General features: G+C 41.5%; 1 protein-coding gene across 1 annotated transcript in view; it reads left to right on the top strand.

Moving 5' to 3' along the window:
• Window positions 1-15,324, top strand: part of pcloa (piccolo presynaptic cytomatrix protein a) — a 52,703-nt gene that overhangs the window by 32,709 nt on the left and 4,670 nt on the right. The window contains exons 10-24 of the mRNA XM_070928863.1: window positions 625-672; window positions 1,283-1,365; window positions 1,637-1,712; window positions 3,156-3,281; window positions 5,927-6,035; window positions 6,435-6,499; window positions 7,109-7,293; window positions 7,821-7,871; window positions 7,976-8,106; window positions 10,287-10,313; window positions 11,465-11,558; window positions 12,123-12,194; window positions 12,280-12,526; window positions 13,123-13,380; window positions 14,548-14,736. Coding sequence (XP_070784964.1) covers window positions 625-672; window positions 1,283-1,365; window positions 1,637-1,712; window positions 3,156-3,281; window positions 5,927-6,035; window positions 6,435-6,499; window positions 7,109-7,293; window positions 7,821-7,871; window positions 7,976-8,106; window positions 10,287-10,313; window positions 11,465-11,558; window positions 12,123-12,194; window positions 12,280-12,526; window positions 13,123-13,380; window positions 14,548-14,736 — 1,761 coding nt within the window. The remainder of the gene's footprint in view (window positions 1-624; window positions 673-1,282; window positions 1,366-1,636; window positions 1,713-3,155; window positions 3,282-5,926; window positions 6,036-6,434; window positions 6,500-7,108; window positions 7,294-7,820; window positions 7,872-7,975; window positions 8,107-10,286; window positions 10,314-11,464; window positions 11,559-12,122; window positions 12,195-12,279; window positions 12,527-13,122; window positions 13,381-14,547; window positions 14,737-15,324) is intronic.

Here is a 15,324-nt window from a genome sequence, read left to right as displayed (position 1 = left end):
ATGAACACACTATTAGTATGGCTCATTATTTTTTCTATTTTTGATTATAAAACAGGAAAGAATCTGATTTAAAACATCAATAATGCAAGAATATTACTGAAAATCAGATTATTTGAATTAACATTTGCTGAGCAAACATTCCGTTTCACAATTTATTTTTCTCGACACTTTATTACTGAAAGCATACTGTATTCTGAGATGTCAACACTAAGAGGACATAGTTTTTGTAAAATGTGCTGAACAGGAAAGATCATTTCTTAAAGCAAGAACATAAAATTTGGGTAAATCTCTTAACTGCAATCTCCTCCTTTTATGTAACGTTTGGATGATTTGGTTGATAAAAGTCATAAACCATCAATTCAATTCATAAGCAATATAATGTCTATGCCTACGCATCCTGTCATGACTAAAACCATTTTATCACAATTATTAATTTATGGAGTATTTAATTAAAAATGTGACAGTTTTCGTTCAGATTCTAATAGATGTACCATTATTTATCTTTTGAGTTAAACGTTTAAAGATCCCAGTTCTGAGTTGTCTTGAATGCAGCATAACTACTTGTTAATAAATTCATATGGATCCCATCATTTTGCAATGTAAACCCATTTGCCTTGATTCCAGCCCTAAGTGATTCCCTGATGGCTTTGAACAGAGACGATGCAGCCAATGGTAGAGTATTAGTTCAGTTCTCTAGTCATCCATTAGCTAACATATTAACCTGCACCACAAGTCAAATGCACATCACCATAAAATGATGACAGAATGTTGGGGAGGTTTAAGACACAAATATATACCACTTTAAATTTAAATAATTTTACATTGCAAAAATGTCATACGATTAGAACATACATACTGTACTCCATGTTTTAGAGGGAACACATTCACTTTCTCAACAAGTGAGAGAATAAAGCGAAATATGTACATAAACCCAACATTTGCATTCATAGACAATTACTGCACAATAGGTTTCGATTATGCTACTATACATACTGTACTAATACTGTCTATTCACTCTCAAACTGCATTTCTTTCTGCTTATTTTACAATACTTGTGAAAATGTTGTGTTGCTTGGCATCCTTTTTCCCTTTTCACATGATGGTGTCAACTCTCAAATCAACACTTTTTCTGGCCCTTGTTTTCCTCATATTTTTATCGCAGTTTTGCTTAATGGCACGTAATCACCTTTATATGAACTAAAGATATACTCCGATATAGTACGATGTAAAAGTCCAGGTTCTCAGATTGGCTCTGAAGTAGTGCTTGTTTTTATCCCTGAAGCCTACCACCTTCGACGAGAAGAGACGGACTGGTTTGACAAACCCAGAGACGGACGGTCAGAGAACGGACAAGAGAAGAGACAGGTGAAACAGGAAAAGACACACAAACACAATGTGCACACAGACACTGTAGTACAATTCTCACATGTACTGTATATCAAGAGCAAGATGTAATGAAATGCATGCACCCACACTCAATCATCTGGATCTCTATATGTGGTATGTAAGCTCACATGTTAACGCAAGGCACTTAAATGCTGCATATATGTCCATGTTGCAAAGAATCCATACTTACTTACTGTTCCCCATATACCTTTTTCATACATGACATCTCACCATTGTGTATGGGCCACAGGGAAAAGGCCCATATTACCCCTTCCCTCACCTCAGGGTCAAACTGCAGAGGGATCCCAAAGACCGCAGTGTCTCAGGTAAAGTAGCACAGTTTACTACATTTCATTCAATAACAACAGCCGCATGCTAAGAGTAGGAATGATATGCATTCAAAGAGGCATGTATCACAAGCTAATGTGTTATTGACTGTGATGCATGCATTAGATTTTATTGACCCCATTGCTTACTGACTGCATCAAATATGCACTGTTTACAGCATAGACGTCTTTTATTGAATTTGAATGATCATAAAATAGATTCAGAATGATTTAAAAAGGACAAAGACAGTGAAATGTACACATTAATGTAGAGCCTAAAGTCTCATTAGGTTTACAGAGCATGACTCGTGTGCTTCATGCATTTTATTTACTTGATATTCATGCCAGATTTCAAGAAACTGGCAAGTCACTTCCCCTGCCATTACGTTCCATCACACCATTCCTCCAGGCTCAAAGCAGGCAGACATTTCATTTCCTGGCTTTCCTTTTGATTTGGCTCTTCTCCACACTCATCAGTCATTGCCATGCTCAAAATGGCGTATCCCTCACACTCAGGATAATCTTGCGCAATTAACAAACAGCTCACAAAGGAAGCATTTTTTTTACGAGGACCCGGTGTTTAACTGAGTCATTTTGCCTGAATCTTTTTGTTCTCGCTTCTATAACCACGTTGAAATGTTTCATACTGTAAAATGAGGGAAGTTCTGGTTCTGTGTGGGTGAAGGCCTTTTTATGTGTGACCTGTGTAGTGGCAGATAATAGATCCATGTGATTTTTAAAAAGACAGTAGAGGACTTGGCATGTATGCTCTTTTTTATACAAAGGCACAGAGTGGTAACTACAGAAGCAGTGAAATTGAAAAAATGGTTTAACATTTTCATGATGGCTAGCAAACAGTAACTGAAAGGTTGTAATGCCTTCATTTTTATGCTGACTAAGGCTGACACAAGAATTTCACTAGAGTCAAAGCCGAGAAGACAATACTGCTACTCTGCTAAGCAGGAGTTTAGCTGAGTTGGATTGAGTGGATCTACTACCTCATTTAGTTATGTGGAATAATTAACTAAATTACCAAGATGCTGGTCCATGTAGGGAAAAATCAGCAAGTAAATGTAGTTGTAGCTTAAGCTAAGGCTTTAGGCTGGGGAGATATCGTCCCAGCAAGCTTTCACTTGATAAATCTCTCCTGCTTTAGCTTGTCCGTCTCCCTGTGAGACAATTTTACATGCTGTCTCACAGAAATTAGTCAATAATTTCAATGCCATAATACTTGTAAAATTGTTATTATTATAAATTAAAATCTTTACTAAATTTTAATCAAATATATAGTTACTGCATTCGTTTGTGGCCATACTTTCTCCTTCTTTGTTAGTATTGGTGAGTCTGCATGTGTATGTGAACATTACAAAAAAGTAGATCTTTAATGCCATTGAGACTCCAGCCTAATTAATAGTGTCACTCTTTGTTTTTGGTCCTAAACAGGAAATGGTCTGGGTATCCGTGTGGTGGGAGGGAAAGAGGTCCCTGGCTGTAATGGAGACATTGGGGCCTATGTTGCCAAAGTCCTACCTGGTGGAGCTGCAGAGCAAACAGGAAAGATTCTTGAAGGTAAACTCTTTCACCAACTTCCCTTAGCGAAAAATAAATGTTGTATTCAACTTCATTTGTAGGAAAGAAAATAAATTGAAAAGGATATTCAGAAGATGATTTTACGTTTTATGGGGAATATGCTATTTGCTTAGAGTAAGATAAGAAGATTGATACACTCTCATGTTTGTCCGGTAAATATGAAGCCTCTGGTTGTGTAATATTGGATATATTCATAAAAAACAACCTTTAGATGAAATATAATGGAGATTTGTAGGCAGTTACACTACTTATGTTTCATATACAGTAGGTTGAAACTGCAACAGCTACAGTTTTTCTGTTTCACCACGTCACCATTGTGCACTAACCTACAGATATACTGACCTTTGATTACACCCTTGCACACCTCTCACTGACACCACCTCAGGATAAATTACTGTGTGGTGTATTAACAGGAACACATTTCATGAGGTGGTATTGATTTCACGTGGGGGAGTCTGGGAACAGTTAACCCTCTCACCCTCCTAGTTCTGTCTACTCATAGTCCCCTTTAATCTCTGTGTTGAGCCACTTTGAGGGTGTCGGACAATTTGAAGCTGTGGCCCGAGCCTTTTTGAAGCTGCCACAGTGGAGATCTATGGATGGTGAGATAGGGAGAGAGAAATGCTGCCGGTTTGGACCTGTGTAGTGTGCAATCCATCTGTCTGTGCTCAGTGGATGTCTGCGTGGGCAATTCTTTTCGTACTTTCTGTTCTTGTCCGTCTCCTTCCGTTTCCTTTTTTGAATCCTTTTACATTTCTGTCTCTTCTGTGTTGTTCTCTCTCCACTTCTTTATGAGGACATTCCAAAGGGGTTCCAGTGACAACTGCTTAATGAAAAAATACAAATAAATGAAATACAATTGGGAACAGTAGGGGAAAAATTGCAGCTTCATGTAGCTTAAAAATCTTTTCATGAATTGAAAGACTGATTTTCTTTACAACATAGTGGGAGTTACTAGATCCCCAATGTAACTTGATAACAAAATTAACGCATATTTTATTGCGAAGTAGGGAAATAGCAACTCTGTGACTCACTAATTGGGCACAATGGTGTTTCGAGCTAAATGTTAACATCAGCGTGCTAAAATGCTCACATTGACAATGCTAACATGCAGATGTTTAGCAGGTGTAATGTTCACCATGTTCACCATCTTGATTAAGAATGTAAGCATGCTAACATTAGCCATTTGCTATTTAGCAATAAACACAAAGTACATCTGCAAAGACGGGAATGTCATTCGTTTTGCAGGTATTTGGGCTAATTCAAAATTTGACCTGACGATGGCACTAGATGAACAACGTAAGGATCACTAAAGTCATTACAATTTGTTTTCTAGGGACCTTCAATGTCTGCAACGAATTTCACAGCAATCCACACCTGTTTGGCATTGCCATCCCTAGAGCCACACAAAAATACAAAGGCAAAATAACTTTCTGTCACTTTATGAGGATTAATCACTCCAGGTCAACGGTCCTTCTATCTGCTGTTTAATAACAAGAGCATGTTATTTGTTGTTTGTATTTTTTTTAATCATGAAATAAGAAATCTATGATATAGTCTGAAGCTGCTGGAGTTTGTTTCAGTCAAGATGCATCTGCGTTGTTGTTAGTGTCGAGGACAGCTCAACCATGCTAACACCCATAACCCTGTCATCAACACAGAGCAGAACGGCTGCAAAGTACTTTGGTTCTGCCTGTGGGAACACAGTGTCTCACCCTCCATCGTGTGAATATGGAGAAATGTTGTCAGATTCAACAGGCGTAGAGGCTTAGTGTCACAGAGGGACAGACACAGAGTGTGTGTGCAAATACATGCTTTCTTTGAATGTGTGCAAACTGCGACGCACACGCAAGCCACAGAGTGCAAAACATTTTGATGAATAATATCAGGATGAAACTACAGCAGCTTCCCTGTCACTCACACATGCAGCTCGAGAGTATCGTCGCAAACAGAAGACCCTCCTGATGAGCTGTTTCAATCTGTGTAAGTCCTGCCAGCGTGCAGGGTTGTTTTGGAGGATGCAGTGGGTTTGCTGTGCTGTGCTTTCACTGCTTCATATGAATAAATGGTCAGTTCATGGTCAGACATTTGTCATTGCTGGTCTTGATTTTAGAATTTGCATCTGATTGGATTTTGTATTCTTTCCAAGCCATAATGCATCATGTTTGAAATATTATCCTGCATATTATAGTTTTATAGCTAACCCAACATTCATTTTAACCCAGTTCTGTGCTTGAGTGCTCCACGAGCAGCTTTGTCACACAGCTGCTGTTGGGGCTGTCACCAGCATTTATCTCTCCAGTTTTGGCTTGCAGTCTGGTGCACATGTCGTTTGAGTACAAGAATCAAAGCGTGCTTTCTCTCAAAAGATTGCTCACTGTGAATTGAATCAAACGATGGATGTTGGACCCTGAACTGGTCCCTCATTCAGGTCATCATCCATTTATTTTTAGAAGGAACTGATCCCTTTAATCATTTAAAGAGCTACTCACTTTAAGGGTTTGATTTTGGTGAACTGTACTGAATCAACAGTCATTCATTATATATATAAGTATACTGTATTTTTTATTGTTTTCTTGTGTGTGCTTGTGTATGGCTGTGTGCAAATGTGTAATTGTGTATAGGAATGCAAGTCCTGGAGTGGAATGGCGTTCTTCTGACGGGGAAAACCTATGAAGAGGTACAAGGACTCGTCGGACAGCCGTGTAATGAGGCAGACGTGTGTGTCAGACTGTGAGTATAACTTATAAGTATAAGTCACTTTCTATCTTTCTCTCCTGCATTCTATCCTTAGCTTGCCGTACTCATCCTTCTGTTGTTTTCCTCCTCATACTCGGTCATCTTCCTAATCCAATCATTGCTCTTTTTACATTTCCTGCCTCTTGATCTCCTTAATATCCCCCTCTACTCTTCTTTCTTTTTTCCAGGCATTGTCATGACTTCGAAGAGCTCAATTTCACCCTAAATCACACATTTAAAGATCCACCTTTAGAATAGAACTTAATCTCCCTTTTTTCTTTATGAACTGTATATTGTTCTTCAGGTTTCCTTTCACTTATACTTCCTTTTTCTCTCCTCTACTCAAGTTTAAATTTTCCAAATTACATGACACATTATTTTCCTGTCTTTCAGTGATCTCAACATGCTGGCTGAGTCTGAAGGTGCGGAGCACCTGGATTTCCACGAGCACAGCAAAGGTGAGCTACAGTATTTCTATAACTCCAATCCTAATGTGCAATTGCCACTTCTCACCTTTCCCCCCACCACTGTCCCTGCCTTCTCTGTTTTTCCAAATTAACTTTTGTCTCCTGCAGTTTTTAGACGCTCTTCGCATATTGCTTTCATCTACAATTCTCTCTTTTCTCAAGTTCAGCATTACTCATGGCCTATTTCCTCTTTCTTTCAGCATTACACTGGGAACATTAGAGTGTTCTCAAAAGGGCTACCACACTGTACAGCCTTGATATCTAACGCAAACTTGTCTGTTCATGATTTCTCTTCCCCTCTTCCTTTTCAATGGAATGTGGCCTCGAAGTTAAAGGAGCAGACTTGTGCCCAGAGGGCTGTTGGTTTGAATCCTTGGACAGTCCCAGCTTCACATGCTGTCATTGTGGGCAATTGATTACGGTTGCAATGGAACACCGTTGTGTATTCCTGGAGAGCAAGACATGTTTAATCAACTTTTCCTTGATAATTAAAACCTCAAAAAATTACAGACTTGACTTCATGCCTTTGTCTGCATGCATGGGTTTATGTGGGTACCTCTGCATAATAATGCTCTAGTGTGTCTGGTGTGACCCTTCTAGGTGACAGGCCTCCCAGGTCTCCAGGTGTTGACCCCAAGCAGCTGGCGGCTGAGCTCCAAAAAGTGTCGCAGCAGCAGGCTCCCACCTCCACCTCTGCCTCCGGCCTGCCCGCCACCACCTCAGCAACCTCCAGCCCCGGCCAGCCAGGATCACCCTCCATCAGCAAGAAACGCCACAGCAGCAAGGTTTGCTTGTCATGTTCATCTTAATGTATCATTTTTAAGAACTGATAGTGTTGGTCACAAATTACAGTTCATCCCTGAAGTGCAATATCATTATGAGCCCGATCACAACATGGCTTTCTGGTTAGTCATATATTTGCAGTTTTCGTTTTTGTTTCATTAACTTGCAACATTGTTCCCAACTTCCCCGGGAGTCAGTCTTAAAAATCGTTTCTTGAGACCGATTTAAAGTTTCCCATTTTTCCAGTTTGAACATAAAATATGTGGAACTTATTTTGTTTAAACCAAGTCTATTAAAATCTACCACAGTAAAGGAAATAAATGTAAGAATTCACCACTTGTAACTTAAAATGTGTAACAGATGCAGAGATGCATCAATCTCGAGAGTTTGACTTGGAGTTTAGCCTCAAGCACTGCATAAAGCACAGCTCAGTACAGTACGTAGTGTACAGTATGAACACCCACCAGTAAACACAAAGTATCCACCTACCCATTCTTGTATCTAAGCATGTTGCTTTTATCTCTAATAGACTGCAGAGGGAACGAAGACCCAGTCCCACCCCATCTCTGGAGAGATACAGGTCTGTCAATAAATGCAAGAAACACAGTTACACAGTTTTCTGACATTGTCTCTCTCCCCAAATGCATTTACATCCATTGTAATTCAATGTGCTTCTTTTTGCAGCTTCAAATCCACTACGACAAGCAGCTGGGCAACTTGATTGTTCACGTCCTGCAGGCCAGAAACCTTGTCCCACGGGACAACAATGGCTACTCTGACCCATTTGTTAAAGTGTATCTCCTACCTGGGAGAGGGTGAGTCAAGGGTGTGGAAACTGCAAGCACACCTTAAAGGCAGAATGAGTTGGATTTTGTATAGACTCATACAAAAATAATCCCTCTCAATCATCCCTTAGTGTGCGGCGGTGACTGTATCTGCAGAGACCCTGCCCTCTGCCTGAATTTTCTTATTTTGCTGTGTTGGGGACGTTTCTGGGCGTCAGCTTTTGGGCAGTGGGTGTGTAGCCCCCAGCCAATAACAGCAGGCAGGACCAGGTGCCAGATTGTAAGCATGCATCCAATAGGAAGCTACTGGTGTCGTTGAGCCGGGGAGGAGGGGCCAACCGACAACTCCTACTCATTCTGCCTTTAAGTAGTTCAAAACAGGAACAAGGTCAGTTTAGGATAAATGATACAAGATGAGGAAAATGTTGTAGCTGCACCAATTTTGTTGATTTAGAGAGATATGAGTATGTAAGATGTGAATTCTTTCACTAGTTTTCTGTCTTTTTCAGCCACTTATGGAGAGGGAATTTGACTGATATACCTGCTTAGATATTCCCATTGACATCCAGGCTACAAAGGCAGCCACTTTGTTAAACTGTAACCTAATTTCCATTCATTTTAAAATCGATTTACAATTGATTTTGGCTTACCATGACATCTTTCTGTGTGCAGCACATGACCTCACTTTGGTATCAATTCCATAGCGCCTATACACTGCACATCAGATGCTTTATAATGTAGTTCCAGTGGCTCCATGTGATATGAACTCCTTGTTAGCCCCTTATCACTGCTGAATGACATAAACATTATGTAAATTATATGAAGTTGCTAGTGTACTTATGTTGATGTTGCCCCTGTTGATGGCTGTTCTACTGTAGGTGTGAGTGCAGTCAAAATCAATAGCTCTCGTATTTACTTGCAATACGATCCACACTCCCTCATAAGTCCAGGGCTCTCTTCTCACTGTGATTGCGCTGTAATGTAATTGACTCTCCCACCTTCTCTGCTGTATGAGGTCCCTTGAGAGAGTGTTTTTTCCTGGGATCGTTTCAGATAAAAGCAATGATATAAGGCTGTGTGCTTTGCAGCCGCCACTCTCACAGGCCTTCCGTTTGACACGTGCAGATGCAAACCCCACTGTGGGTTTGAGACAGGGTTAGGGTTATGCTAAAGGAAATGGGAGAGTGACGCCCACAGGCCCAGCAGCCATCCTATTGAAAGTGGTTACAGAAACATGCACACTTTAGCACATGTGCGCAAATACTCGTGTATATGCTACATGTGTACACGGACACGCTCACAGCTATCAGAGCACTGACTGCAATCCATACAGTGGCTTTTCAGTTGCATCACAGATCTTCTGGCAACTTCATGGAGCTCCTGCAGTGAAACGGCTGGTTATAAATAGTTGTTTAATACAACAACCAGGAAAAAGGGAAACAATAGTTGTGATTTGCCCAAAGAAATGTACATTTACATGTCACTGTGTATAAAGCTGGAATTATGCTTCTCCGACTGCACGAAAGCAAATGTACACAGGTTTTGTTTGGACACGTTTTTATGTGCGTTTCTCACGTTTGGCAAACCACAATGAAAAGAAAATGTAGAAGAAATCAGGAAATGGAAATCAATTTCGCCATGGAGACAGTGTAAACAAACAAATCCATCCATGAAACAAACATGAAAGAATTTGACATTCACATGTATCTCTGCAAAAGCATTATTCCAGTTTAAGTAGAAAGTGCAAAGTTTGATAAATCACTTCACATTTGCTAACAAACTATGTAAACACAAATTAGATTAAATTATTTTGTGTTTACATACAAAAGGATGAGGTCCTAGAACTTTGAATTCCAGATTTATGAATGTAATCAGCTGTTCACTCAGGCCCATGAGCAGCAGATCTCCACTATGGTTGCCAATGGATGCGTTACATCACCTGAAAGCCCTCTCGACACACATACATGCTATCCAAGACACTAAAGCACAATTTCAATCCACTGCTGCAGCACACCACAGCCCCCCCCCCCCCCCCCCTTTCCCAAACACACACTTAATAAATCCCACTCTAAACCTAAATCCACAGTGATCGCCCCTTCCCACATACACACTCACAGTCCACAGACTCTTTCTTTGACCCCCCCACCCACCCTCTGACTATTGTTTCTGTATGTTGTTCTCTATATTTAATGCATGCTGGACCCCCTCAGTCAGGTCATGGTTGTCCAGAACGCCAGGTATGTGACTTGCCCACTTTGGTACTTTGGTTCTGTTTTGGTTGAAATTTGGTTGTCAGTTTGGTGAAGGTAACAAAACATCCACGTTGTTTTCTAACTGATCGGAAGCTTATTGATACAAGCCAGTTCCACTAACTCCCTCAAATTGTGCATTTTCCCTGGTCCCCATATTCTCATGATGTACCACTCACCTTGAGGCTTAGTCTCTTTGCATTGCATTTTAGAGGAGTTGAATCCCTAATTATTAACATCTTCCCATCTCTTTAACATATCACATATAAACATATATTCCCCTGTGCTGACAATTAACGTTTTTCCCAGCTAACTGTTGTGTTTTCCTGGTAGATGATCTGTTTTTGTTCCTAACATTGAACCTGACACCCTTTAGTTTGTCCGTGTTTTGTGATTAAAATCCCCGAGTAACGTCGTACATCGTGCCCTGACATCTTACTGTACCCCTGATACCCCGCCACATTCAACACACGCTCCCATTATTTTGCTCTGCAGTCCTTATCCATTCCATTATTTTCCAGTATACAGCAGATTGTCCTTGTCTTTACCAAACTAACTCTTACAGACTTACTCATATCCTATAATCCTAAGTCAAACCCCACACACTGCAAAAAACATCCATCTTAACAAGTCATTCATTTTTTTCCAGTGAGTCTGCTGTGAACTTAAGAATATTTTCCCTCAAAATAGGGAAATAATTAATCAGTGAAGTCAGATTATGCTATTTTTCTCATGGAAATTGACCTTTTTATGGATTGGCAGAATGATTTACCTGACTGAGTTATTGGCACTTAACAAAACAAGTTATTTCAGCAAATATTATCATAAATAAGTCAACCTCTCTTTCCTTACTGGCATACATTTTCACTTCATCAAAATTTTAGAGACTAAATGACTTGATGGACATCAAAATGGAGTTTTTTGCAGCACACCCTGACATCATACCCTGCGGTCCATGCACGTAGGCCCATACATTGTTACCGTCCAAACAATGTGCATCGCATTCATTCTCTCCCTTCTACTGTCACATTGTCCCCTGCTCCACTATATTGTGCTCACTGCATTGTGGTGGTCCACCAATCCACAGGGCTTTTGCATGTCTGTGACCAAGTCTGTCTTGTTGTGATGTGTTCCCCCAGTGCTGAAAACAAGCGGAGGTCCAAACACGCAGGCAAGAGTATCAACCCAGAGTGGAACCAGACTGTCATCTATAAAAACATCCTCCTGGAGCAAGTATGTGGTCATACACACATTTCTCACAGGCACAGTTGCACACATTCATGTCACACGCCTTTTGATGTGGTTAGGCACAGAAGTACCAACTCTGGGTCATGTTACATCTTAAAGGTTTGACACTATAATGCAAAGATTGTGTATTAATAACTTGACAAAATGATGTTAATATTGTGTCTCTATAACTCTACAATAGCCAACGTATGTAAGGCACAAACAAGAGAACTCACATGATTGACAAAATGATACATAAAAACACAGAATATTGCCTTTTCTTGCTGGCATGCTGACTAACATTGTGGCCATTGGTTTTAGTAGAGCAGATGGATATGCCACTGGGATTTAATTATATCATCATTTTAGATCCCGTTTTAGATTCATTGGACTCATATCAATTTGTGGACTTCTGTTGTCTGTTTTTCTAAGCTGCTGAATGTCTGCTCCCACTTTAAGCCCGGATCATATGTTTTTTCTTGAAGGTTTATATTGCCATTTGATTGTGCACTCAGCCAAGACAGGTTACAGTAAAGACACAATAACTCTTTAACTGTGTGTGCGTATCAGCTGAGGAAGAAGACCCTGGAGGTGAGCGTGTGGGACTACGACAAGTGCTCCTCCAATGATTTCTTAGGAGAGGTAAACATCCACAATATCCATACATTAACTAATAACCAGTACATTTTTATGCATATGCCCATTAAACTGCTGTGTTTGCTCCCAGGTCCTTATAGACCTGTCCAACACGGCCCAGCTGGACAACGTGCCGCGGTGGCTCCCCCTGAAGGAGCAGAGCGAGGGGGACCACCACCGGCGCTCCCACTCAGGCCAGGGCCGACACAGTTCCTCTAAACCCTCCTCACTGCACTCCTCCCCTAAAACCACTGGCTCCTCGCATGACAATCAGGATTCCCCAAAATCATCTGTCATCAAGAGCCGAAGCCACGGGATCTTTCCAGATCCGGCCAAGGGTAGGACACAATGAAATTCCCTCACCTGCTTGACTTTATCAGCGTCATCCCCTAACAACCCTCAGTATTCTGCTGCTTCTGCTATATCTGTTTCCCTCTTCTCTGTACTCCTTTCTTCTTCTTCACTCTTACTTTGTGCTCTCTTCCTGTCACTGCTTCTCTCATCTGTTTCTTCTCACTATCTCGGTGTCTACCTCTGTCCACCTGTTTCTCTCTCTGCAGTCTTTTCTTTGTACCAGCACCTTCCTATGCCCATTTTTGCACACCAGTCATAGCTTAAGCTTCATGCTTTTTGCTTTCTCATGGTCTGTTTTCTTGGTTACCATGATGTCACCGAGCTCAGAGGCCTAGCCTTAGCTTCCCTCTACCTTTCTTCTAACACAGAGGGTAACATGGCCGTGGAAGGCTTTGAATGCTCCCCTAATTTAGAAAAATAACCATCAAATTTAACGAGGATGCTTTAAAATGGTAGACAGTTACCATGCTGGCTAAATGGAGTTTCTCTCTAAACAGCTGTGACACAAAAGGTAATAGCCAAGTTCACTAAAGTAAAAGAAATAGCTTTTTTGGTAATTTGGTGAATCTGGTTGTTTTAGACACGCAGGTGCCCACTATCGAGAAATCTCACAGTAGCCCTGGCACATCGAAGCCTTCCCCGTCTGAGGGCCAGAGCCAAAGCCACAGCCACGGACACAGCCAACACTCTCGCTCGCACGGCGCTTCACGCTCCAGCAAAAGTGCTGCACGGCAACACCATCAGGACAGCGGCACTGGAAGTGGCAGAGGCGCTGCCATAGCAACGGGCGATGCCCCACAGCAGTCACAGCAGCAGCCGCCGCAACGCCTCCAACCAAGTAAACCAAGACGCAAATAAAGCCTACGCAGCATGGCCTCCTCGCACTCATCTGTTCTACCTTCTGTTGAGTTCTTCTTTTCTGTTCCTTTAGTTTCCTTTTCTATTCTTGGTTTCCCTTACCCTTTACACCCTCTGGTCCTCTCCCCCGTTGTATTCACAGTGTGTCAAACTCTCACCGCTTCTCTTCTGTATGCACTCACAAGTGTGTAGAGCCAGCATCTCACCTGTACTGTAACACACTGTCTTCGACCTTCCTAAGTTTGACCCTTTTTCATTGAACCCAAAGAGGCATAATGGTTGCTTGAAGGCCAGTTCTAACTACTTAAAAACCTTAAACACTTAAAGTAAACACACAATAAATCTTATGTTCTAATACGACTCTAATATGAAGTTATACAGAAATAATTGCTTTTACCTAGGTTGAAGTTGTTTGCTGTTTTGAATAGCGTTTAAATACATTAACTTTACTTTAGATGATGATGACTTAGGATGACAGTATGGGAAAAAAGTAAAACCTGAAAAAGAAACGGGAGAGTTGCAGGTCATATTCTGAAAGAATAAAACAGCAAAATCTGTCAATTACTGTCAGAGCACAGTGACATCTCCAGCTCTCTCAAATGACAAGACTAGCAATTATAAACTTTGTTGCTCCAAGTTCAGTTAACGGAGCAGAGTTCACCGGGAAAAAGTTTCTGCTTCCAAGAGAGAAGTTAAATATTTTGGTCCAAGCAGTAAAACAGAAGAAAGTTGCAATCCCACCCCCTCCCTAAAATATCATTAACCTCTTTTGGTTTTTTAATTTTTTTTTTCCTTTTCGTTAACAACCAACGACCAGCTTTTCTGAAGCTCCTCCACTGAGATGGCTGTGCATGCAGTCCTCTAACCCCCTTTATTGTTTGAACAACTGCCGGACCCACAATGCACCTCAGTAGATGCTGCACACCCCGCATCTTAGAGACATGCGGGGGGGGCGAATGTGCACTGCACACTGTGGCTGCATGTGATTGACAGTCAAGCTGGTTGCCATGGTGAAGACGAACCACTCTCTGAATCTCCATCTCGCTCCTCCCTCCTTCCATCTTAAACTGCGACCCCATGACCTTTGTTCCCTGGCGTTGACCCCCTGACATCCGACCTGCGCCTGCGAAAAAACAAACACATCTAGGCCAAAGAGGCCGCCTCTCACTGAGGCACCAGAGACACAGCGTAGTGGGCGTGCTCACCATTCAGAGAGCCCAGTCCGATTGGCTGCCTGCCCTGCCATCGGTTGTGTCGGCCAAAGGGAGCAGAGCAGACGGCAGACACCTGACCCTCAGGAAAGCCATGTCAGAAGAGAGGCCGCAGAGCATCGGAGGTGAGAGTTTGCCCAAGAGTCTCCTCTCTGTCGAGTGACTGAAGCACAGATGGAGCAAGGAGAGAAAGAGAGAGTGAGAGAAAGAGAGGATGCGATGCTACTAACGCACACCTGCAGAAAGAGAGAGGGGAGTCTTACAAGCTAATAAAAGAGCCAGGAAGACAGAGAGAAAGTTGCACTCAGCCACATCACCAGAGATTCATGCAGCAGGACACACTCTCTTAACGGCCATCCAACACAGTTCACTAACACCAGGAAATGAATGTCTCAAAGTGACACATGATTTACTGAGAGTTAACGCTGTGCCACTGCCATACCTGCTGCATCGTGACTCCCACATTGCTTCATTGAACTGGTATTAGTGAGCTTCTTGCAATGCGTTGAGTGGCCTGAAAGAAAGACGTGTCGACATGGATCCTGTTCTGCACCACATCCACGCATCTCACATCATTCATACTCTATCACACTGCCTGATCAGCTGTTTGAGAATAAAATGTGGAAATGTAAAACATTTAAACATGTTTTTCTTAAAGACTGATCTAAAATATGGGGCATATAAAAAGGTTTTTATAAAACATGAAAAACGGT

The sequence above is a fragment of the Enoplosus armatus genome, chromosome 22, assembly GCF_043641665.1.
Source record: "Enoplosus armatus isolate fEnoArm2 chromosome 22, fEnoArm2.hap1, whole genome shotgun sequence".
NCBI classification, from domain to species: Eukaryota; Metazoa; Chordata; class Actinopteri; order Centrarchiformes; family Enoplosidae; genus Enoplosus; species Enoplosus armatus.
This window is presented reverse-complemented; position numbering and strand designations above follow the sequence as displayed.